At 42.9% G+C, this 24,339-nt stretch overlaps 1 protein-coding gene across 2 annotated transcripts in view; it reads right to left on the bottom strand.

Annotated features, from left to right (window-relative positions):
* The window catches only part of LOC126259419 (BRCA1-associated RING domain protein 1-like), a 194,954-nt gene that overhangs the window by 157,489 nt on the left and 13,126 nt on the right, over positions 1-24,339 (bottom strand). For both annotated transcript variants that reach the window (XM_049956200.1, XM_049956201.1), the window contains exon 2: positions 20,825-21,016. In XM_049956200.1, the coding sequence (XP_049812157.1) occupies positions 20,825-21,016 (192 nt within the window). The remainder of the gene's footprint in view (positions 1-20,824; positions 21,017-24,339) is intronic.

Here is a 24,339-nt window from a genome sequence, read left to right as displayed (position 1 = left end):
GCTGTTTGTAGTAGCTAACCCGCACTCCTATTTTTTTATTCATTATTAAACCTACTCCTGCATTACCCCTATTTGATTTTGTATTTATAACCCTGTAATCACCTGACCAAAAGTCTTGTTCCTCCTGCCACCGAACTTCACTAATTCCCACTATATCTAACTTTAACCTATCCATTTCCCTTTTTAAATTTTCTAACCTACCTGCCCGATTAAGGGATCTGACATTCCACGCTCCGATCCGTAGAATGCCAGTTTTCTTTCTCCTGATAACGACGTCCTCTTGAGTAGTCCCCGCCCGGAGATCCGAATGGGGGACTATTTTACCTCCGGAATATTTTACCCAAGAGGACGCCATCATCATTTAATCATACAGTAAAGCTGCATGTCCTCGGGAAAAATTACGGCTGTAGTTTCCCCTTGCTTTCAGCCGTTCGCAGTACCAGCACAGCAAGGCCGTTTTGGTTAATGTTACAAGGCCAGATCAGTCAATCATCCAGACTGTTACCCCTGCAACTACTGAAAAGGCTGCTGCCCCTCTTCAGTAGTTGGCTGACAAGCCTCTTCTTTCCTTATTTTTGCATTCAAGTCTCCTATTACGATCTTAACATCAAGCTTAGGAGCCTGATAATACAACTGCTCTATTTTGCTATAAAACTCATCCTTCCGTTGTTCATCTGCCTCCTCAGTGGGTGCACGTACATTTATAATTCTTATGTTGAAAAACTTTCACCTCAATCTTAATACGGATATCCGTTCATCGACGGGTTTGACGTGCATAACAGCACGTTTCAGTCCTTTAGCGACCACAAAACTTGTACCAAAGGTATTTGTCCTCCCGCCATTATAGAATATTGTGAGATTTCCTGAGTCCATTAAATCACTTCCCTTCCACCTAATTTCCTGGAGAGCCAATAGTTTTATACCACAGTTGTTTACTTACATTAGCAGCTGCCGTAGGGCGCCAGCTCGGTACAGGTTCCGCACATTCTATGTTCCTATGTACTTATCTCTTACCCTTGTTTGGTTGTTGGGGTCATCATCAAAACATCTGTCCAGCTTATTCCTTTGTTAGCATTCGCAACAAGTGATTTTTACAGGGAAAGATTGATCTTCTGCCCAACCATTTGAGGGGTTGCCTCTTACAGCTCACCAGGTAGCTGGTTCCATTTTCAGGAGAACATCCTCAGCCTTTGTAGATCCCTCTACTGACTGCAAGGCAGCAGTTGGTGGCTGGGGGCTCCTCTGCCTTTCTTCCAAGTCATTGGCTCTCATAACTGCTGGTTTCAGTCGACCCCAGGTATTTTATTTCCCTGGTACCCTCCATATCTGGAGGATGTAACCCTATATGCCACTTGGGGAGGTGCCCGATGGGGGACCAGCAACCCCACACAGGCCAGCATCAGAAAAGTCCACGCAAAATTATAGGGATTTCTCATCAGAAAGTTGTTTCCTTAGGAGACCCTTTGAAAGGTACAGAAGGAGGTCTCTACAATATTGATATTATCAAAAGATGCGTCACAAGAAACATCCCTTTACAACTAATTTAGTTTTACATTAGTATGTGGCAAACAATAGAAATTAACACACTTAAAGTCAGCAAATAGACTGCAAAACCTAGATGAATTGATTCTTTTTCTACATTAAGCCAGGTGTTATCTCCACCATTTCTGACAAGGGGAATCAAGGTTATGAAGTTATGAAGTGTAAACATGATGGGTTAACATCCAAGTATGAGTGCTGAACTATAATAGGAGGGCATTTGTTGAAACATATAATAGGTGCGCCTTCAGAGTTACAGTAGTGAGAGAGTATTTAACGAGGAGTAAAATAAATATAGCATGCAAGACAGACTAAAAGCCATCAACAAATAGGAGCTATGGTAGGAGTAGGCTAGCTCGATATATATGTAAAAAATGGGAAGGTAGAGTTGGAAGTGTGTTATTAAAAGGATATTTTCTCTAATCTTTACGTATGTGTGGTACCGTGGAAAGGATAGATGGACCTAGAGGAAAAGGATGAAATATACGCGAGAGAAAGAGGAGGATACGTATATGGGGATGCTATCACTGTGGAAATTTAAAAGACTGTGTAAAGATAATCTTTCTGCAGAAAGAATTGTATCTTGACAGTTTCTAGGTTTGTTGGTACTGTTAGTTGAGGTTGCTCCAAAGTAGCAAAGTACATGAATTTATCCGAATTTAGTTGTCTATTCTATATGTTATTTTAAATATCAGAATAAAAAGGAAAGTGTCTTAGTTTTGTACACTGTCATTCAGGATTGGAAAGACAGGTGACTGATTATACAACACCCAACAACAAATGCTCTTCTGGTTCATTTGCAGTTTATAAATGCTGATGATTTTTCATGGCCTCATAACAATGAATTTGGTGTTCTCTGTAACAATTACACACGGCAATAGCCCAATATAGTTCTCGGAGTTTTGTAGAGCCTCACTTGTAAACTTCTCTTAGAGGAACTCTTTATCTTTATATATTTTATATAATTAATATGGTTGGGTTAAAACAATTTTCTAATGTGAGGTTTGTGTAATTCAGTCAATGGAATTGGTTTAATCTGAATGTGGAGTTTACAAAGGCATAGGTTATTACTGTGTAGTGTTGTTACCCACAACAGTAAGGTTTCAGGTAGTCCGCCCACAGAGCTACTCAAGAGAAAATGAAACTGAAACTACCAACAAATGAGTAAGTCATTAGTGATGCAGCTTTCCACAACAGGTTATGCATAAGTGTTCAGAAAGGTAGTTTATGTGTGTTCATGGTTGAAGGTGTATCAGTCATTGTTAGCTGCCACGTACACAACTTCAAGTGATGGTTCCAGTGATGAAACTGTTGTACTGTATTGTTATTATCATTATCAAAGGAGCAGAATAGTAAGATGGTTTTGGGTTCATCCATATAGGAAAGAAATTTTAATAGACTATTAGAAATTTTAATAGACTATTAGAAATTTTAATAGACTATTAGAAATTTTAAAAGACTATTAGAAATTTTAATAGACTATTATTTAATGCTGCAAAAGAGCTCCAAATTTCAGAGACAACATTTTTATCATTTTATTGTATGTCTAAAGGCAGTTATCTACAATTAGTGGAATTCATTTCCCCTGCATTATACAGACAATATACGCACATGTGGGAATACATGGATCCTCAGGAACTGATATTAATTGCTCTCAGGTACAGAAAAGAAAAAGGAAAAAGCTTCTCTAAAAAAAATACAAATTCTTCAAAATATATCTTTTAAAACGTTTGAATTTTACACAGATTAATTTCGTTCTTCAAATGTTTCTTGCACTACTTTGTAGTGCCCTTCAGGGTCCCACACTTTTTGTACTAGATCAGTGGTCAAATCTGCAAAGCGGAGTGCAGAAAATGTTGACATCTCACCAGCCACTGCTTCACGTCTGAAAAACACTTATGGTGCTGCTGACCCTAATGCTGATGTCTCTTGAGGAGAATCAGCTGAGGAGGGTGACAAAATTTCATCCTCTACCTCTATGGTTTTTCTTTAAAACAATGTACCTGCTGGTCTGACATTTTTATGACGTCAGGCACTGTACTCGACAGGAACATTTTAACCCTGTACCTATGGTCGGGCCTCAGATGTTCGTCTGTGATGTTAAATATCTTCTCTATTAGCAATTACACATTTTATTTTAATAAAATTTTACATGTTTTCCTAATTTGTGAAGTTAGTCATAATTTTGGCGAAAAAATTAAAAAAATTTACCTACAGCTTCGTGTTATAGTGTTGGTGTATGTTTCCTCCCATACAGGACTCACAGACCTGTGAGGTTGGGAGCTATTTCCCAACAACCAGATGCTGTCTGCGCAGTGCCTGTTACATCATATGTCACTGTTGACTCGCACTGTTATTCTTTCGGTATTCAATAGCCCTCCTTTTGATAACCAAATGTTTATTTTGGTGCATTATTTCATAACTGGTGTCTGTTCTACAAACTGAAAACGTTAGGGAGAAGAGGACTATCACAAGAGAAAGAAGAGAAAAATAAGGAATTTGTTGGAGCAGTCTTCTGATTCTGAAAACCCACCTAGTGAATGTGAATCTTCAAGTGATGATGATAATGATGCAGGTGTTGCTGAAAACTCAAAACCACACAAAAATGACAGTCATGAAGAATCCCTTTATGAGGTTAGAGAAGAGCAATTTAGCGCGAACTTTGTTGAGCGTGACTTATTGTTTTCTCCAAATGGAAATGAAGTATGGGCTACAGCTCCCCAAGATGGAATTTCTGGTAGGTGGAACAAAAAGCTTGTATTGAAAGAAGTTCAGGGACTTACAAGTTACGTACCCCTCACTGACAAAAGGTGTTTGTGACTCAACAAGGAAGGTCAAATTGTTTATGAGGTCTGGGTGGATACAGATAGGCATAAAACAAAAAAGTTTCTTTGTGTTCTGATTCTGACTGGAATTTACAAGTTAAGAAATGAAGATATCAGTGAGCTTCACAGTGTTGAGAATCAGCAACCACCGTTCCATGAAATTATGTCTCGCAACTGCTTCCATGCTATTCTGAGGGTGTTGGGCTTTTTACAGTGTAGCAGGCCAGCATGAGTATAGGTCAAATGACGAACTGAAACCAATCAGAGAAGTTTTTGAGATTTGGTGAATTGCCTTAGGGATACCTACATTTCCAGATGGTGCATGACCATGGGTGAACACCAGATGTAGGAAAGTCAGTGAAACCACCAACTAAGAAAAGGAGAAGATATGCATATTGTGTAGAGAAGAAAGAAAAAGTCAAATTACACCTGTGTGCTTGGAACTTTCTGCTATTGTCAGTAGACACTGCACACGTTTGTAATAACAATAGAGCCGCCATAAAAGTACAACAATTGTGCTTTTGTCCAATGTAAACTTTAAATAAATAATTATTTTAAAAGCATTTATACCTCAGAAGTCATTAAAATCATAATTAGTCAAAATAGTATCAATTTAAAGAACACGGGCCAGGGAGACCCGACTGGTAAGCAATGCTATACAGATTTTCTGGTAAGCAGAAGGTTAAGTGTTTGTGTTCTTTGCTCCGCATCTGGCGAGCTAGTTTTTTCCTTTTATTTTCCTTGCAGGTGTCCACAGCACCTTGTCTCCCCCCCCCCTTTTTTTATTTACTAGTTGCCTGTATTGTTGAAGCTGAGGGTGATAACAAGAATGCTCATTCTCAAATTACAGAATCTCCTCCTGTGAGCTTATTGACACTTGTCTGCCTCCTCAAACTGAATAGGCTCTTCTTCTTGTTGTGGTGGTGGACTGGGCAAACATTTGGAAGGCATCCCTACTGCTTTAATGCAGGCCACCATAAAGTGCATTGCTTCTGTTAAATAATAAGCTTTTTTACCTCCACAACCATTTTTAGGTGGCTTCATGTTCCGCACATAAATGGCTCGCAAATTCTTATACCTATCTTTGCAAGTGGCAAAAAAAAAAAAAAAAAAAAAAAAAAAAATTATAAACTCTATATTAGATATCAAGTAACCAACTTAAAATTCAATGCTGGTTTCTTAAAAGCAACTTCCTTTGTTTATGGTTCATATACTTGGGAACTGGTTCAACATTTTCATCAACTGCTCTTTATTTCACAAGAGGGGAGGCAACAGTTGGTGGAATTGTGGTGATGATGATGGTTGGTTTGTGGGGCGCTCAATTGCGCGGTCATCAGCATCCGTACAAAGTCCCACTTTTTACACAATCCCATCTAGCCACTATCACAAATGATGATGATGATGATGGTGATGACTGCATAGATACACTACATGGCAAACACGTCTAAATTGAGAAATTTGCTAACAGTGGTTCTACTAATTTCAACTATAAATCATATGTATCCGTAGTACTGAAGGCTTGTTTTGAAGTTGATGGTATATTCATTACCACAGAAATTTGTTTTGCTGGAAGGAATGGCGATGGAGGCATATTCAACAAATCTGCTACAAAATATTGGTCGCAAAATCATGTGCTTGATATCCCTCCAACATCAACATTGAAAAATGTTGGCACTGGTAAACCCCTTTCCATATTACTCTGTAGGCAATGAAGCATTTCCACTGTCAGGATATATAATGATGCCATACCCTCGACGCATTTTAGATAATGTCCTAGTCACATCCCACATCCTGAAAATGTGGCTTTCATCATCAGAGCTGCACGTGTTCCTTCACAGTTATGTAAGGAAATGAGAAGGGCTTGATTACAGGCCAGCCTCTTCTGAAGATTGTACATGCAGTAACGACGACAACACAAAACCTAATATCTTCTGCAAAGGACCTCAGGAATTATTTGGCAAACTATTTTCTTATGCAATGAGCGGTCCTGTCCTGGCAATGGAGATATGCTATTGCTCAATAGAAGCTAGAAACCCATGCTTGAAATTGTATTTGGGCTACATTCAAATAAAACATTACATACCTGGCATATTATCTTCTTTGGCCACTTCACTCCACACTCTTTCAGTCTCGTCCTTTCTAGAGTATCTCAGAAGTTTATAACTGTATGGACAGGAAGTTTTTGCACTTCATTCGCGAACTTTATGTTAGCCATCTGATCATTCACTTTTGTTAGTGAACAGAGCACTGTTTTGACTGGGCCAGATGCAGAAGCGGAGTAATTTCGGTCATTTCCAAATCGATATGTCGAGTAGCTTGTGGCAGATTACTAAAAGGTTACAGACTGGTTAGTAACCAGTAGCACTGTGAGCAACGTCCCATTCAGTTACATGGGTTGTAGCCTGTAGCATATTCATTAGTGATTTCAGTTTCTTTTGAGTAGCTCTGCTAGCAGAGTGCCTTAGGACCAATTTTAGGGGCCCGCACAGATGAAACTGTCAAAGTCCCTTCTGAAAGGTATGCCAAACAATTTCATCCTCTGGCTCCTCAGCGAAGAACCTCCCACGGAAATTCTGGGGTGGCGAGGAAACGTGATGTGATATAGGTACCAGTCTTTGGATCGTCGGTTGGTCAATTTGGGGGAGGGGATCAAACAGTGAGGTCATCGGTCCCAGGCTCTAGGACGGCAGAAATCGAGAAAGGAACAACACAAACACCACAGTCAAGTCAAGGGGGAAGAGATAAAATGCAAACAGGAGGGAGGCAAATGGAAATGGGGAAAGCAGTGACGACTCAGAAATGCTACGCGTGGTGGGCACCGGCACTGCCACCGACCTGTCCTCACACCCACAACATATCACAATACAACCGGGGCAACACCAAGGGAAGAAGAGACAGGAAAAGAGAAAACAAAAAAGCACAACACGTCAAACAAAATGTAGGTAAAAGGTGCGGAGAACCTGGCCGGTGGGGAGATAAGGCCGAGGCCCGCATAACCGACGCCTACACTAGCTGACGAACTCAAATGCCAGAGAAAAATTCAAAGACCTATACGCGAGAGTACTTTTGCGAAGAAAATCGAGGACAGAGATAACCGTCCGAGGGTCGGCCACTAACACTCGAGACAGGGAAGGTGGGAGACATACTCGATGACTCAGTGTAGAGAGCCAAAAGGTGGGAGCAGTCAAGCAAAATATGGATCACGTGGGCAGAACCCCACAACTACAAAGGGGGAGGGTGTGGGGCCTCACTGCATAGTAAAGAACTATGGGTCAACCTAAAATGGCGGAGGTTGGTAGATTCCCTCCAGGAGAGGCAGAAGGAAGAATGCCACATGGCGGGAGTCTCCTTGTTGGAGCAATGTTTATTAGACAGGGGGGTAGCCTCCCAAGAGTCAGCCCACAAGTGAGCCCCAAATCCACACACACACACACACACACACACACACACACACACACACGTGGGTCACAGAGAACGGGGAAGGGGGGGAGGGGGAGGCTTCACCTCCCTCAGCCAGATGATCAGAAAGTTCATTACCCGGGATACCCGGGAACTCAAATGAAATCAGCCGAACAAGCAGCATCACCGAGATCAGCGAGAAGGTCGTGGATGGCAGAGACCGACGGGTGGCAGGAAAAACACCAAGCGACAGCCTCGAGGCCACTCACTCAGTCTGTACATAACAAAATTCAGGTGAGGGAGAACTGTTCAATAAAACAAGGGACCCAACAGATGGCCATCAATTCTGCAATAAACACCCCAAATGTATCACGTAAGAGATGGTGTTCCATGCCAACAGAAGACGTGAAGGCATATTTCAAATGATTAGTAGGTTCAGAGATATCATAACTACTGGAGCGATGGTGGCTTTTGGTCCCTGGAAGAGATCCATCCGAATCCATGACTGAGAAACAAACCAAGGCTGAGGATGAAGGGGGGGGGGGGGGGGCAGGTTAAGGGAGGGTAGGTGGTCGTGAGAGAACGTGGGGAAGAGGGGAGCTGGAGGATATGGCAGAGAGAAGCAAACAGAGCCCGAGGGCGGCCAGCTGGCAGTTAATGGCCAGAAGCACTATAAGAATAGAATAAGAAGGGTGAGCAGAGGAAGAGCGGATAACGATTACACAGGAAACCTGGAACTGGGACCGCCAAATGGAAAGGGGAGGACTCCTAGTGTCAACCAGAAGACAATCAAATTGGCTAGTGTGAAAGGCATCAGTGGCTAAACGGTTAACACAATGGTGTACCTGGTCCAAAAGGAGCAGCACGGAAAGGGCAGCTGATCCGTAAACCTGATGACCGTAGCCCAGACAGGATAGAACAAATGCCCGGTAGAGGCGCAAATGGATCGAATGATACATGCCCCTAGAGGTGTGGGCAAGGAAGCGAAGAACACTGAGTTTATGGAAACAGGCTCTTGTGACTCGCCGATCTTTCAAAGTGCTGCCACGCAGTTACGCGCGTCCTCTACATGCGGCGCTGTCTGCCAGCCGTGCAGCAGCAGCGCCACCTAAGCAGCCAGCCAGCAGCCGCTAGACTTGGACTCAGTTATGATTTGACTGTTAAAGTGTACACATGTCTTACTCTGTTTACTGGATCTGTGACTTTCATGTATTGCGTCTTCCTCGAAATATATTCGTTCAACTTGAAGTTATTACAATTGGCGACGAGGTAGTGATTTTTCTTTTCCATCGTTGACCCACATGTTTCCATTGCTACTTTCGAGCAACTATTTCAAGGTCTCACAGAACAGAAAACGCTTCTCACAAATGCGATTCGTGATTTCGTCGCGGCATCAAATGCGGGGGCGTCTCTCGTCGTCGTCTCTACCTACTTTTCCTCCTTACGAGGAGACGGCAGAAGATTGGTCTGATTAGGAGAAACGTCTTCGACACCAATTCTTGGCATTTCATGTCGCGGACGAACAAATGTGTAAGTCTCTGTTCCTTGCATGGATTTCACCTCAAATGTATCGGTTGTTGTCGCAATTGGCTCTTTTGAAAGATCCTGCATCTTTGTCCTTTGCTGAAATGTGCTCACTTCTGTCCGTCTATTTTCAAAAGCAAATGCATGTGGTAGCCTCTCGTGTTGCCTTTTATCGTTGTCAAAAACAACCGAATCAATCCTATCTCGCTTGGGCTGCTGAACTTCCCGGCTTCAGTATAAAGTGTCAATTTGTTACTGAAGTTCACAAAGAATCCTAAGACGATTCCATGGTATGCGATGCTATATTGTCGGCGCCCAACAAAGAAGTTCGGTAATGTGCCCTTCAGTTGGCAAATCCGACTCTAGATGAAGTCCTATCCATCACTCAGTCTTTTGAAGTTTCTCGCACCGCTGGAGCACAAATAGAGGCATGGGTCGATGTCGGGGAAATACAACTTCTGTGCAATGTTGACGAAGCATGTGGCATGTCCCCACCGGCCGACGTGGCCGCAGTACACTCCAAAGCGCAGCCTTGGCCTAACCGTAAACAAACCTCTCAGAAACTGCAGCAAAACCCACGGCAACTTGTTTCATGTCTGCGGTGTTTTACGAAACATTCACGAGAAGATTGTCCACAACGTTGGGCCGCGTGTCACAAATGCAAAAAAAAGGGTCATGTGTCATCCATTTGCCAATCCGACCGCATACATGATGTTCATGAAAATGATGCTGATTCTGATTCTGTGTTGTCTGTCAATTGCACTTCTTCCCTTTCAGAGAAGTTATTCCTCACTGTCCAAATACTTTGTCAAGATGTTCGCATGCAGGTGGATACTGGTTCTGCTGCCACTATCATTAATTCTCAGACGTATCTTCAGTTGGGTTCTCCAATCCTATCACCTGTCACTCGGCAATTACGGACGTACAATAAACAGAAGATTTCTCTCTTGGGACAATTTGATGCCGAGGTATCTTACAAATCTGTCGTTCGCACTGTTCCCATATTTGAGGTCGACCATAGTAACGTGGAGAATCTTTTTGGTTTCGATCCCTTTCGCGTTTTTGGGTTCTCCATAGATGACTCTGTCAAAATCGTCTCTGATGCTATTCCGTATGCTCAACTGGATTCCTTGGCTCAATTGGATTCCTTGTAGACGACATTTTCGTCCCTTTTTTCTCCTAGGTTAGGCCGTGCAAACGACTTTGAACCTCATATCATGCTCAAACCCATTGCTCAGCCTAAGTTTTTTCGGGCTCGGCCCATTCCTGTGGCCCTTCGTGATCAGGACAAATGGGAGCTGGATCGTCTCACTGCTTCAGGGGTCTTGCTTCCTGTCACTTCCAGTGAGTGGTTCTCTCCTGTCGTTTTCGTTGCTAAGCCAAATGGTGATATACGTCTCTGTGGCGATTTCAAAGCCACTGTAAATGTTCAATGCCTTATTGACACTTACCCCATGCCTCGACCTGAAGAATTGTTCACTAAACTTGCTGGAGGCCAGTATTTTTCTAAAATTGACCTGTCAGAAGCTTATCATCAACTTCCTCTCGACGCTGCTTCCTGGCAGATTCTGGTCCTTAACACGCCTTTCGGCCTCTATCAATACCAACGATTGCCATTCGGGGTTGCCAGCGCCCCTGCTCTCTTTCAGCGATTCTTGGAACAATTATTGCTCCCTGTCCCTGGGTGTATCAATTACCAGGACGACATTGTTGTCACTGGCTCCACCACTGACGAACATCTTCAAAATCTCCGCACACTTCTTCATGTCTTACGGACTGCCGGTCTTAAGTGTAATCCTCAGAAATCAAAATTTTTTCAGGCATCTATCACGTACTTGGGGTTTCAACTCTCTCGGGATGGTATTCATCCGCTTCAGCAAACTGTCGCTGCGATCGATGCCCTTCCTCGCCCTACCTCTGTTAAGGAACTGCAGGCCTTCTTGGGGAAAATAGCATACTATCACAAGTTTTTACCTCTGCTGCTTCGGTGGCTCAGCCGTTGCATCGCCTGTTACATAAAAACGTGCCTGTTCACTGGTTCACGTCATGTGATGCGGCTTTCCAGAAATTGAAGACTATGCTGCAACAGGCCCCGTGCCTGGCTACTTATTGCCCTGGCCAACATCTTGTTCTTGTCACGGGCGCCTCTCAATACGGGGTCGGTGCAGTCCTTGCGCACCGTTTTTCTGACGGTTCTGAACAACCCATTGCTTATGCCTCCAAAACGCTCACGGATGCCCAACAAAAGTATTCTCAAATTGAAAAAGAAGCTTTGGCCATTATTTATGCTCTTCATAAGTTTGGTAGTTTTCTCTATGGATCCAAATTTCATCTTGTTACGGATCACAAACCACGTGTTTCCTTGTTTCATCCATCAACGTCACTTCCCGACAAGGCTGCACACCGCCTCCAGTGTTGGGCTCTTTACTTGTCTCGTTTCAATTATGAGATTCATTTCCGGCCGCCGGCTCAACACCTGAATGCTGATGCACTGTCATGCCTTCCCATGGGTCTTGATCTAGCATTCGATAGGGACGAACTTTTGTGTTTCCATCTTGATACTGCCGAGCAGCGGGTTGTGGACAGGTTCCCCATCACCGGGGACCGGCTGGCGGCTGCTACGGGTTCTGACCCTACCGTCTCCCAGGTTTTACGCTGTATTCAAAAGGGTTGGCCAGATCGTCCGTCCACTAAGACTTCTGATCAGTTGTGGAACTACTACGCTTTGCATTACAGCCTCACGGCTAGGGATGGTGTTATCCACTTTACCACCGAAAATGCTTTGCTGCTTGTTGTGGTACCTGCATCTTTGCGTGCTTTGGTCTTGCGCCTCCTTCACCAAGGGCACTGGGGTGTCTCTCGCACAAAATCTCTGGCACGCTGTCATGTGTACTGGCCCAGCATCGACTCTGAAATCGCACACATGGTCGCTGCCTGCAACCCTTGTGCGTCACAGGCCACCGCCCCGAAGTCATCTTTGTCACCGTGGCCTTCGCCTGAGAAGCTCTGGGAGTGTATTCATGCTGACTTCGCGGGACCTTTTTTAGGTACTTATCGGCTACTCATTATTGACGCCTACTCTAACTTTCCTTTCATTGTCTGTTGCACGTCGCCTACCACCACGGAAACCACCAATGCTTTAGCTCGCATTTTCTCTTTGGAAGGCCTTCCCTCTACTCTTGTTACTGATAATGGTCCAAAATTTGCCTCTTGCGATTTTGCAGATTTTTGTGCCCGTCACGGCATCATGCATGTCACGGCCCCTCCGTTCCATCCACAATCAAACGGTGAGGCTGAACGACTGGTTCCTCAGATGAGGAAACTCCTGACTTCTTCTGCTGATGATGCGCTTCTCCAATTTCTGGCTTCTTACCGTTTCACCCCCATGGGTGACCACAGCCCGGCTGAGCTCTTACATGGCCGACAACCCCGAACGCTACTTCATCTTCTGCGGCCTTCCACCTCACGGCCGCGGGTGCCTTCGCTTGGCCAGTTCACCGCCGACGACCTTCTATGGGTACGGGGATATGGCAAGCGGCCAAAATGGAGTCCTGGCCACATCTTACGACACCGTGGCCGACGCCTGTATGAAATCCAGACAGACACGGGTGTTGCAGTGCGCCATTCGGACCAGCTTCGGCCTCGTGTGCCGGCAACGCCTGTTCTGTATGCCGCTACACCACCTTTGGCTCTATCTGACGCTCGGGATACTGGAATCTCTCATTACTCACAACGCAGTCCTCTCACCATCATATCGGTGCCAGCACAAGGACTGACGCCACCAGGAGACGTGCCCATGCAGGAACCAGATGACCACCATCTGTCGGAGCAACTCTACTTGCCTCCTCCTACGGACACGGACACATCGCCCATGTCTTCTGTTATAACAACCGGCCTTGCTGCAATGGGCAGATTGGTGCACGGGGGCCCAGCAGATTTGACCCCCATATCTCCTGTCATCTCGACCCATTATCATTGGGGGCACTTCCGTCCGTACGGGAAGCCGCCTCATCGAGACTTTACGCCCAGTCAAACGACACCTATGGACGTTAGCAATCTACAGGCCACCTCCATCAAGACCTGTGAAAAAAATTCAAAGGGGGGAAAAGTGTTGTGACTCGCAATCTTTCAAAGTGCCGCCGTGCAGTTACACGCGTCCTCTACATGCGGCGCTGTCTGCCAGCCATGCAGCAGCAGTGACACCTAAGCGGCCAGCCAGCCAGCGGCCGCTAGACTTGGACTCAGTTATGATTTGACTGTTAAAGTGTACACACGTCTTACTCTGTTTACTTGATCTGTGACTTTCATGTATTGTGTCTTCCTTGAAATATATTTGTTCGACTTGAAGTTATTACACAGCCAACCTTCAGATGATGGATATGGAGCAACCAAGTGAGCCTGTTGTTAAAAAGAAGACCCAAGAAATGAACTGGGGGACCACAGTAAGGTGTGGGACATTGAGGTAGAGCTCTGGATCAGGATGGAACATAGTATGGAACAGAAATGCACCACCCTTGGCTTAAAGGGAGAGAACTGAAAACTGTGTGAGACTGTCCATGTGGAAGTCTCCCAGATGTCACCCTGGAGCTGTCATTCCGCAGAGGCCACCGAACAGGAGCTACCCCAAATACACATATCGTCAACATGGGTGACCAATCGTTCAGCAGAGGTCCATTAATAGCGATTAGAAAAAGAAGACACTTGCCGGTAAGGAGATAAAAGGTCCCAAGATTCAAGGATCCAATTGAGCCGATGAGTCACCGTCCATTCTAATGACTTGCAGGGGAAATTTGTCCCAAGAGTCAAGGATCCAATTGAGCCGATGAGTCACCATCCATTCTAATGACTTGCAGGGGAAATCTGTCAGGCTGGTAACTATCAAGGGACAACAGATCCTTGCCAGTCTAAAGTGCGGGAACCACAATACTGTCTGTCCACTGAGAAAGGAAAATGTCTTGGAGCCAAATACAGTTAAATACCTGGAGGAGATATTGTCATTGTTGAGTATTGAGGTGTTGAAGCAATTGGTTATGGATGATGTCAAGCCAGGAGCTGAATTATGAAAGAAAGAGAGGGACAGAAGGAGGTCTCATTCAGTAAAAGTATTGTAGGATTCCACTTGACAAGGGGTAAAACATCAGTGGGAAGCTTCAGCCCTCTGTTTCTGGAGAAGGAAGGCGCTGGACAGGAGGCTGACACCGACGCCGTGGCAAAATGGTTCACGAGGTGTGTCCACGAGAACTGATGGATCTGAACAAAGGTCACTCGGAAGCGCAAGGCCTGGAATGGAAGACTGCCGCTTACAACCTTGGAGGGTGACAGAAGAACCTAGTGAGGAGACAAAGCATTGCTAACACACCCATTTGCTCTGTCTGATTAAATTATGGGCTTGGCGAAACGACGTTTAAAGGTAATAAGACTGGTGGAGGACGGGTGCCACTGAAGATGTTGCAAGGCGCAACAATGACCACAGACAGTAGTGGCAATACCTGCACTCCACCACAGAACTGGCTGACGATAAACAAGGCCTGTCAAGTGGAGACCAGCAATGCCTGCAACGCAGGTCATCTTAGTGGACAGATTACGGACAACTTCATCAATGCAACCTGATTAAGACAATGGAAACATGACGGGGGAGGTATATAGAGGCCAACCAGCACAATCGAAAGCCCAGTGGGGAAACCCAGTCATTGGGAGGTGGGAAGGGAATGAGAGAGTCAATGGGAAGTGGTCACTACCACAGAGGTCATCATGTGGCGACCAGTGTAAGGAACGAAGAAGGGGAGGAGAAGAGAGCGGAAGATCAATGGCAAAGAAAGTGCCATATGCAGCACTAAAAGAACTATCATTAGGAAGGCCCAGGTCATGAACTGCAAGGAAATGGTCAATAAAGAGCCTCCGACTGGATGAAGGACGTCTCCCCCACAAAGGGTGTGGGCATTAAAATCCCCGAGGAGGAGGAATGGAGGGTGGAGTTGCTGAATGAGTGCAGTTACAGCAGCAGACGTAGGCAGGCTTCTGCTAGATCCAGAGTTGGTGCACAAACTGTGTGTCCCATGGCTGAGTTACAGTAACAGACCTCCGGCCTGAGAGTCGCCAGGGGGAAGGAAGGGAGTCCCATCACTGGTGGGCACTGAAGAAGGGGACACTTCTTCAGCCAGGAAGGGGCAGCACACCTGGTGGGGTGGGCATGACAACCGCAGGGGAAGGAGAGAGGGACGGGACAGGGGTAAGGAAGAGGGAGGAGGGGGAAAGCACATAACAGAGGCAAAAGTAGAAGTCATCAATGCGATGTGGAGGCAGTCATATTTTTGATGAGCCTCAGTGTAAGATAGACGATCCAAGAACTTACTGTATCTTCTTTTCTTTCTTGTAAGCCGAGCAATCTGGTGAGTGTGGAGATTGGCAGTTGTGACAATCGACACACACACGGGCGGCCAAACACATGGTTTGCCTCACAGAATGGGTTTGAGTCACCACATAAAAGGTTTGCCACAAATGAGGAAGACATGTGCCCGAAATGCAAGCAACGAAACCACCTCACGGGTAGCAGGACATACGGCTTCACGTCACATCGATAACACAAGGCTGACCTTCTCTGGGAGGGTGCCTCCCTCGAAAGCCAGAATAAAGACACCGGTATCGGTGTGGTTGTCCCTACAACCTTCCTCCACACGTTGGACAAAGTGAATGTCCTGTCATTCCAGAACGCCCAGAGTTCCTCATCAGCTTGAAGGACAAGGTCCTGATGAAAAATGTCTCCCTGGACCATTTTCAGATAACGGTGAGGTGTAATAGGCACCACACGCCACAAAGATGATCACAAGCACAAAGAGCTGCACATTCTGCGGAAGAAGCAGCTTTGATTAATAGGGAACCCGAACAGACAAGACTCCACTTTGCCAAACTTGTCTTATATATTTTCCACCATCTTTGGTGCCGTGAATGTGTCCGCATCTGTCCTAGTACAGACCAGGTAGCATGAAAGTATTTCACCCCAAGCTGGCAAGCCCATCCCTAATCTGACGCTGTAGACAGGGAAGGGAAGGCGCAGTCACAAGAAGCAGCATTCAATGATCTGTTGCCGCCCAAAGAGCAGGCCTTAAAAGAACGGACAGATTTTTGGACCTTGGTACGTTTCATACGCAAAGCATCCTCCCTGATACCACCCACTCTGATAAGGGGCTCGCCCCATGGGTGCCACCCAACCACAAAAAGGACCAGCCTGCACAGCAGCTGTTGCCGGGAGTTTCAATGCTCTGGAATGACAAGCGACCATTCCTCAGCATACATGGGAGGTAACAGCTTAGATATCAGAAGTGTTGTCAGAGGGCTTGCCACATGGTTACATAACAGCCCCATCACATGTACTGGCTACATGTGGTGGTGACCTGGAGGGAGGGGGACCAGTCTTTGGAGTCTATCTTCTTTCTCTCTTAGGTTCTATGATACTTAGTCTTTCTTATCCTTTCTTTCTTCTCCTCCTGGAGTATCTTCATCATCCTCCCTCTTTGCTATACTCAGTAGTCTCTGTCGTGGAACCCTTCTTATATCCATTTATCAAAACTTGTATTCACAAGCTTGACCAAGATGTAGGACACATCCAGTGATTTTCATAAGTGTTATGAGCATTGCTAGAAAAGCCTGATTAGTTCACTAGAGAGAACCAAGACCTGGGCTGCCACAAGATTTCCCAAGTGAAATTCCCTGAAGTTTTCCTCATTCCCAGACAAGTTTTAGCATTTTTCCCTGACAAATTTTGTGATGTCAAGGATGAGTGAAGACATAAGCGGACAAAAAAATGTAGGGACTTCTGTATTTCTAAACTTTTGAGCAAAAATATTAAGTACTAACATCAACATCTTTTTGTAAAGAACTGTATTTATACGGAGGAAGCAAACCAAATGGTATGTGTGTTTCATGAAGATCACTGATGTTTCTTTTTTAACAATAAAACAAAACACATTTGGTGGCAAAAATGTGTTTCCTCGGAGTCACAAGACGCATTTAAAATACCTTCACTGATTTCAGAAATAACCTTAGAGAAAAGTAGGCCTCTTGAAGGAAGTGTATAAGGTGAGGAAGAGTTGTGTAAACCAACAGTACAGGTGACCGCCAATAATATGTTGGTTCTTCTATGTTCATTATTGTGATTTATTACCCATTGTGCACCTATGTCTATTATTTTATTGGTGTTGCTTGTCCACCTGCTTAGCTGAGTGGTAACGTGTTTGCCTAACATGCAGTGGGCCCGGGTTCAATTTCAAGCCGGTTTGAAAGTTTTCTCTGCTCGTGGACTGGGTGTTGTATTGTCCTCATCATCATTTCATGATCACTGATGAGCAAGTCGGCCAATGTGGCATCACTTGAATGGAGACTTGCAACCCGGCAGTCGAACTTCCCTGGTTAGGGCCTCCCGACCATCGATGCCACACGATCATTTCATTTACAGGTATTGTGCGATTTTTCTTTCGAGAAATATACGAGTTCACATCGTACAAACCACCACGACTGCCACAATTTTATTCTTCTTATAGTCGACACTTTCTAATACATGGACTACTTTCAAAATACCAAAATATACTAGAATAAATAAAATGTCTATAAAATGCCACACTGTACAATGTATTGTGGTGAGACAGTCGCAATTCCTGAAACCCACGGTCTGTGGCCTCTGGCCTGTTGTGGAACACCGCAGTCCTAGGTCCACGGTTAAAACCTGGAAATCCCCTGCATTACGCTACACACAAACAGACCGGGCCTGCGGGGAGATTGGTGAAACTAGATCCAATGTGCAGAGCCTGCAAATTGGTGGGAAATGATGGGCTTCAGATCGGCAGGCCCAATCTGTTAAGAGATACCTGCAGAAATGGCCTGCGGTTTTGACCCATTAGGAAGTCCACTCTTGTGGCTGGTATTCACGCGTCACTGTAACCGTGTTGACAAAATGAGACCGCAGTGATCAATCCGAGCAACAGATAACTTGCAAGAATACTCTGAGAATCAATAATAATGAGGATAGGTAGCAACTCCACGTGAAGGTAATCACTGAGATATGCAGGGAGGCACCCAGAAAAGACAACCACACTCTCGCAACTAAATTTTCGGGCATGGCCTTTGTCAGAAAACGAGAACATACACTTCCACTCAGACACAACTCATGCACACATGACCACCATCTCTGCTCACTGCAGCAATAGTCTCTCCAAACAAACTGCTCCTCACACCTCCCTGCTCTCGCCGGCAACTGCTAGACTGGTGGCAAGAAGTGGTGGCAGCACTGACTGCAGGTTGAGGGGAATGGTAGGCAGGGGAGAAGCAGTAAGAATGGGGGAGTACGGAAGCAGTGCATGTACTCAGCTGCACCCAGCCAGTCCCTAAGCATTATATCTCAGTAAACAAACCCTTTTTTTTTTTTTCTTAAAATTTTCCTGATTTTCTTGACACATTTGAAATTCCCTGATTTCCGGAACTTGTGGCAACACAGAAGATATATTGTAAAAAAACTGTTTAATGATCCATATGGGTAACAGCTGTATGTTATTCGTGGTCCCATATTTATAACATAAGATAGATCATCTGGTAGAAAGAATAAAAAACATGAAAGTGAAGTTGAGGCAAATGCAGGCCTATTATTAATGGTTTACAATTCACTGTGGAGCATTCACGTGTAATTAAACATCAATAAGCATATTTACTACAAACAAGATACAAGTACAACTGTGACTGTACATCAAATAGACACAAGGTATTAATACTTGTAGCGAGAAGGTTAAAAGTGGTATTGGCCTTTGAATATTTACAGTTTGGTTATCTTTTCACAGCAATGATTGACATCATTCAACTAAGCCAAGGAATCTGCTGCAGTCTAACATATCACTTTGGTGAAGTGGTGTGTTACACAAGCATTTTTTGAACCGATAAATGGTGAACACGATCATAAAAAGTTTATCTTCATAATTAATTAGTATAACCTACTGTTTCAACATCCATTCCAAAATGGATGGACGTAGCTTATCTGCAAGCTGGGACAGTGATAAAAATTATACCACATTCGCAGTACCTACTGGTTGGGTGGCTTATTCCGTACTGTCAGGTCCAACCTTGAAGATATGGTATGACCCATGGAGGAAGAGCAGTCATGACAATGCCAATGACATCACGAGGCGAGGACAAGAGGAAACTTGTTATGTACTCGCTCAATTGGAATCTGTTAAACAAAACTGACCACTTTTTGGACTTAGTCCTTATTAATGTAATTGTGATGCTCCAAACGTTGAAATGACGTTACAATTCATAGTCACTGTAAGACAGACTAGAGTATATGATATGCTGTTTATGAGAAGCCTTGTATTTATTTCAGGAATTGGAGGTTGGATTTGTACCCTTTAACTACCAGCATTAACTGCAGCACTTCGAGGTACGGAGAGGTTAGGAAGTGTGGTGAAATAATAAAGCATCAGGACTGAATAGTAAGATGTCAGAGCTCCCAATCAGACTTTACTTCACCATCTGATATCATGGTAAAGAACTAGCAGAATATTCCAGCTTCACCTGAAATATCACTGACATTTGAGGATGGGGAGTGATGTGGACAGTAAATTACCTGTTATATTTTCTAAGCATTGTAGACACTTTGGTTATTTGTATCATTTCTGAATTTCAAATGAATGACTGATGTTAAAGGTATTGAAGTTTACGATTACATGACGTAATTAATTACATTGTGTCAAAAAATTGTATATTTGCTGCAAAATATGGATAAAATTAATGCGTATATTTGCACAAGTTCTTCCACTTAAAATTTCTTTACCCTTATGTGATAGTTCAAATACCTCACTGTTGTTATTTGCATGATTAAAACTGAAACAAAGGAAGATCAAGGTTTAATGTGCTATCAACGATAAACTCATTACACACAACGTCTTAACTTGGATAGAGGAATGATGGGGAAGGAAATCAGCCATCTCCTTTCTAAAAAACTGTTCCAGCAATTGCCTTATCAATTTACAGAAACAATGGAAAACCCTAATCACAATGGATCAAGGACATTAGACGTCAGCACTTTAGTACCCTAGCGAGATTTAGTACATTTTATGATCTTCCCATAGCAAATGAAAAAAAGGGATGCCATTACCAGTCCAAAGACTGATTTGTTGCAGTTCTCCATGCTAATTCATCTGTGCAAGCCTCATCTCTGCATAAATACTGCAACCTACATCCACTTGAATCTACTTATTGTAGTCAAGCTTTCTTCTCTCTCTAGTTTTTACCTCCACATTTACCTCCAAAACAAAAATTCCTCACTGCCTCAAGATATGCTGCCCTATCGATCAATGCTTTCTTTTAATCAAGTTGTACCATAACTTTTTGTTCCTCAATTCAACTAAGTTTGACCATATTAATTAATCAATCTACCAATCTTAATCTTCAGTGTTCATCTCTAATGACACATTTCAAAAGTTTCTATTCTGCCACCAACTACACACACATTTTCTAACTGTGCCTGATAAATGATGGAAAATTATGCTACTTACCTTTCAGAAGACAGAAGAGAATGGAATGTATTTAGTACTTCAATACAACTGCTTATACAGCGGTCAGGAACTATTACTGCTGCATGCGATGGGACACCACACACTGGGCAAGCATTTCGGCTCCAATTGATGCAGTTCTCACAAAAGAAGTGACTGCATTCATATTCGTGTGGTGATTTTGATACTTGTTTACTGCAAACAATAACAAGATTTGATAATATTTTTGAGATAACAAAAATTCTACAACAGAAACTTAATAAAAATAATAATAATAAAAAAAAGTTTATATGTAATTGGAACATGCAACTTCGGTGTTTATGTTTTGAAATATTCAAACACAGCGAACATTAGATGATTTACTTCAAACATAATTACAACAAATTAAACAGTGTCTTGAGAAAAATATTAGTGTGGCAGATGCAACAATGGATGCACAGAAATTAAGCTATGTCCATGCAACAAAGGGAGAGAACCAAGATAACTACACAGGTCCATACAACACGGCTGGACAGCAATGTTGGTGTGTTCAACCTTTCAGTGTTTAATTACTCACTTCAAAAACATGTATTGTTATTATTATTATTATTATTATTATTATTATTATTATTATTACTACTGTTATCATTATCATTCTTTCCTTTCTCAGATGTTGTCTGGTTAAAAATGGAAAGTGACGCGGATCAAGCGTGACTTCCTTTTAACTGTACGGTATATGTTACATTGCATTTAGGAACTTTTGGGTAATTGAACATGTATCAATAATTACAGATTTCTGTAGTTGTATGTATACGTTTTGATGTAGCTGTATTGCGTTGATGTACTGGTGGATATTGTGTGGTATGACTCCTGTAGTTGATAGTGTAATTGGTATAATGTCAACTTTATCCTGATGCCACATGTCCTTGACTTCCTCAGCCAGTTGGATGTATTTTTAAATTTTTTCTCCTGCTATCTTCTGTATATTTGTTGTATTGGGTATGGATATTTCGATTAGTTGTGTTAACTTCTTCTTTTTATTGGTGAGTATGATGTCAGGTTTGTTATGTGGTGTTGTTTTATCTGTTATAATGGTTCTGTTCCAGTATAATTTGTATTCATCATTCTCCAGTACATTTTGTGGTGCATACTTGTATGTGGGAATGTGTAGTTTTATTAGTTGATGTTGTATGGCAAGTTGTTGATGTATTATTTTTGCTACATTGTCATGTCTTCTGGGGTATTCTGTATTTGCTAGTATTGTACATCCGCTTGTGATGTGATCTACTGTTTCTATTTGTTGTTTGCAAAGTCTGCATTTATCTGTTGTGGTATTGGGATCTTTAATAATATGCTTGCTGTAATATCTGGTGTTTATTGTTTGATCCTGTATTGCAATCATGAATCCCGTCTCACTGTATATATTGCCTTTTCTTAGCCGTGTGTTGGATGCGTCTTGATCGATGTGTGGCTGTGTTAGATGATACGGGTGCTTGCCATGTAGTGTTTTCTTTTCCAATTTACTTTCTTCGTATCTGTTGATGTTATGTGATCTAAAGGGTTGTAGAAGTGGTTATGAAATTGCAATGGTGTAGCCGATGTATTTATATGAGTGATGGCTTTGTGTATTTTGCTAGTTTCTGCTCGTTCTATAAAGAATTTTCTCAAATTGTCTACCTGTCCATAATGTAGGTTTTTTTATGTCGATAAATCCCCTTCCTTCCTGCTTAATGTGAATCTTTCTGTTGCTGTATGTGATGTATTCTATATTTGTGGCATTGTGATCGTGTAAGTGTATTGAGTGCTTCTAGGTCTGTGTTACTCCATTTCACTACTCCAAATGAGTAGGTCAACATTGGTATAGCATAAGTATTTATAGCTTTTGTCTTGTTTCTTGCTGCCAATTCTGTTTTCAGTATTTTTGTTAGTCTTCGTCTATATTTTTCTTTTAGTTCTTCTTTAATATTTGTATTATCTATTCCTATTTTTTGCCTGTATCCTAGATATTTATAGGCATCTGTTTTTTCCATCGCTTCTATGCAGTCGCTGTGGTTATCCAATATGTAATCTTCTTGTTTAGTGTATTTTCCCTTGACTATGCTATTTTTCTTACATTTGTCTGTTCCAAAAGCCATATTTATATCACTGCTGAATACTTCTGTTATCTTTAGTAATTGGTTGAGTTGTTGCTGCCAGTAGTTTTAGGTCATCCATGTATAGCAAATGTGTGATTTTGTGTTGGTATGTTCCAGTAATATTATATCCATAATTTGTATTATTTAGCATGTTGGATAGTGGGTTCAGAGCAAGGCAGAACCAGAAAGACTTAATGAGTCTCCTGGGTATATTCCACACTTAATCTGTATTGGCTGTGATGTGATATTATTTGAATTTGTTTGGATATTAAGCGTGGTTTTCCAATTTTTCATTACTATGTTTAGGAACTGTATCAATTTAGGATCTACTTTGTATATTTCCAATATTTGTAGTAGCCATGAGTGGGGTACACTATCAAAAGCTTTTTGGTAATCAATATATGCGTAGTGTAGCGACCTTTGTTTAGTTTTAGCTTGATATGTCACCTCTGCATCTATTATCAGTTGCTCTTTGCATCCTCGTGCTCCTTTGCAGCAACCTTTTTGTTCTTCATTTATAATTTTGTTCTGTGTTGTATGTGTCATTAATTTCTGTGTAATGACTGAAATTAATATTTTGTATATTGTTGGTAGGCATGTTATAGGGCGATATTTTGCTGGGTTTGCTGTGTCTGCTTGATCTTTAGGTTTCAGATATGTTATTCCTTGTGTAAGTGTATCAGGGACTGTGTATGGGTATACAATGTAACTGTTAAATAATTTATATTTAAAAACACAGATGATGTGACTTACCAAACGAAAGTGCTGGCAGGTCGATATACACACAAACATACACACGAAATTCAAGCTTTCGCAACAAACTGTTGCCTCATCAGGAAAGAGGGAAGGAGAGGGAAAGACGAAAGGATGTGGGTTTTAAGGGAGAGGGTAAGGAGTCATTCCAATCCCGGGAGCGGAAAGACTTACCTTACGGGGAAAAAAGGACAGGTATACACACACACACACACACACACACACACACACACACACACACACATATATATCCATCCGCACATACACAGACACAAGCAGACATTTGTAAAGGCAACTATCAACTACAGGAGTCATACCACACAATATCCACCAGTACATCAACGCAATACAGCTACATCAAAACGTATACATACAACTACAGAAATCTGTAATTATTGATACATGTTCAATTACCCTAAAGTTCCTAAATGCAAATTTTGACGTTTTGGGGGGAGTACAGAAGCAAATAACCAGAGCCACTTCCTCATCTCCTCAAACCCAGAACCTCCCACAGAAGAACCGCAAAAGTGCCCCACTTGTGACAGGATACTTTCCGGGACTGGATCAGACTCTGAATGTGGCTCTCCAGCAGGGATACGACTTCCTCCAATCCTGCCCTGAAATGAGATCCATCCTTCATGAAATCCTCCC

This window comes from Schistocerca nitens, chromosome 5 (assembly GCF_023898315.1).
Source record: "Schistocerca nitens isolate TAMUIC-IGC-003100 chromosome 5, iqSchNite1.1, whole genome shotgun sequence".
NCBI classification, from domain to species: domain Eukaryota; kingdom Metazoa; phylum Arthropoda; class Insecta; order Orthoptera; family Acrididae; genus Schistocerca; species Schistocerca nitens.
The sequence above is the reverse complement of the archived record's forward strand: the minus strand, read 5'-3'. Positions and strand labels throughout refer to the sequence as shown.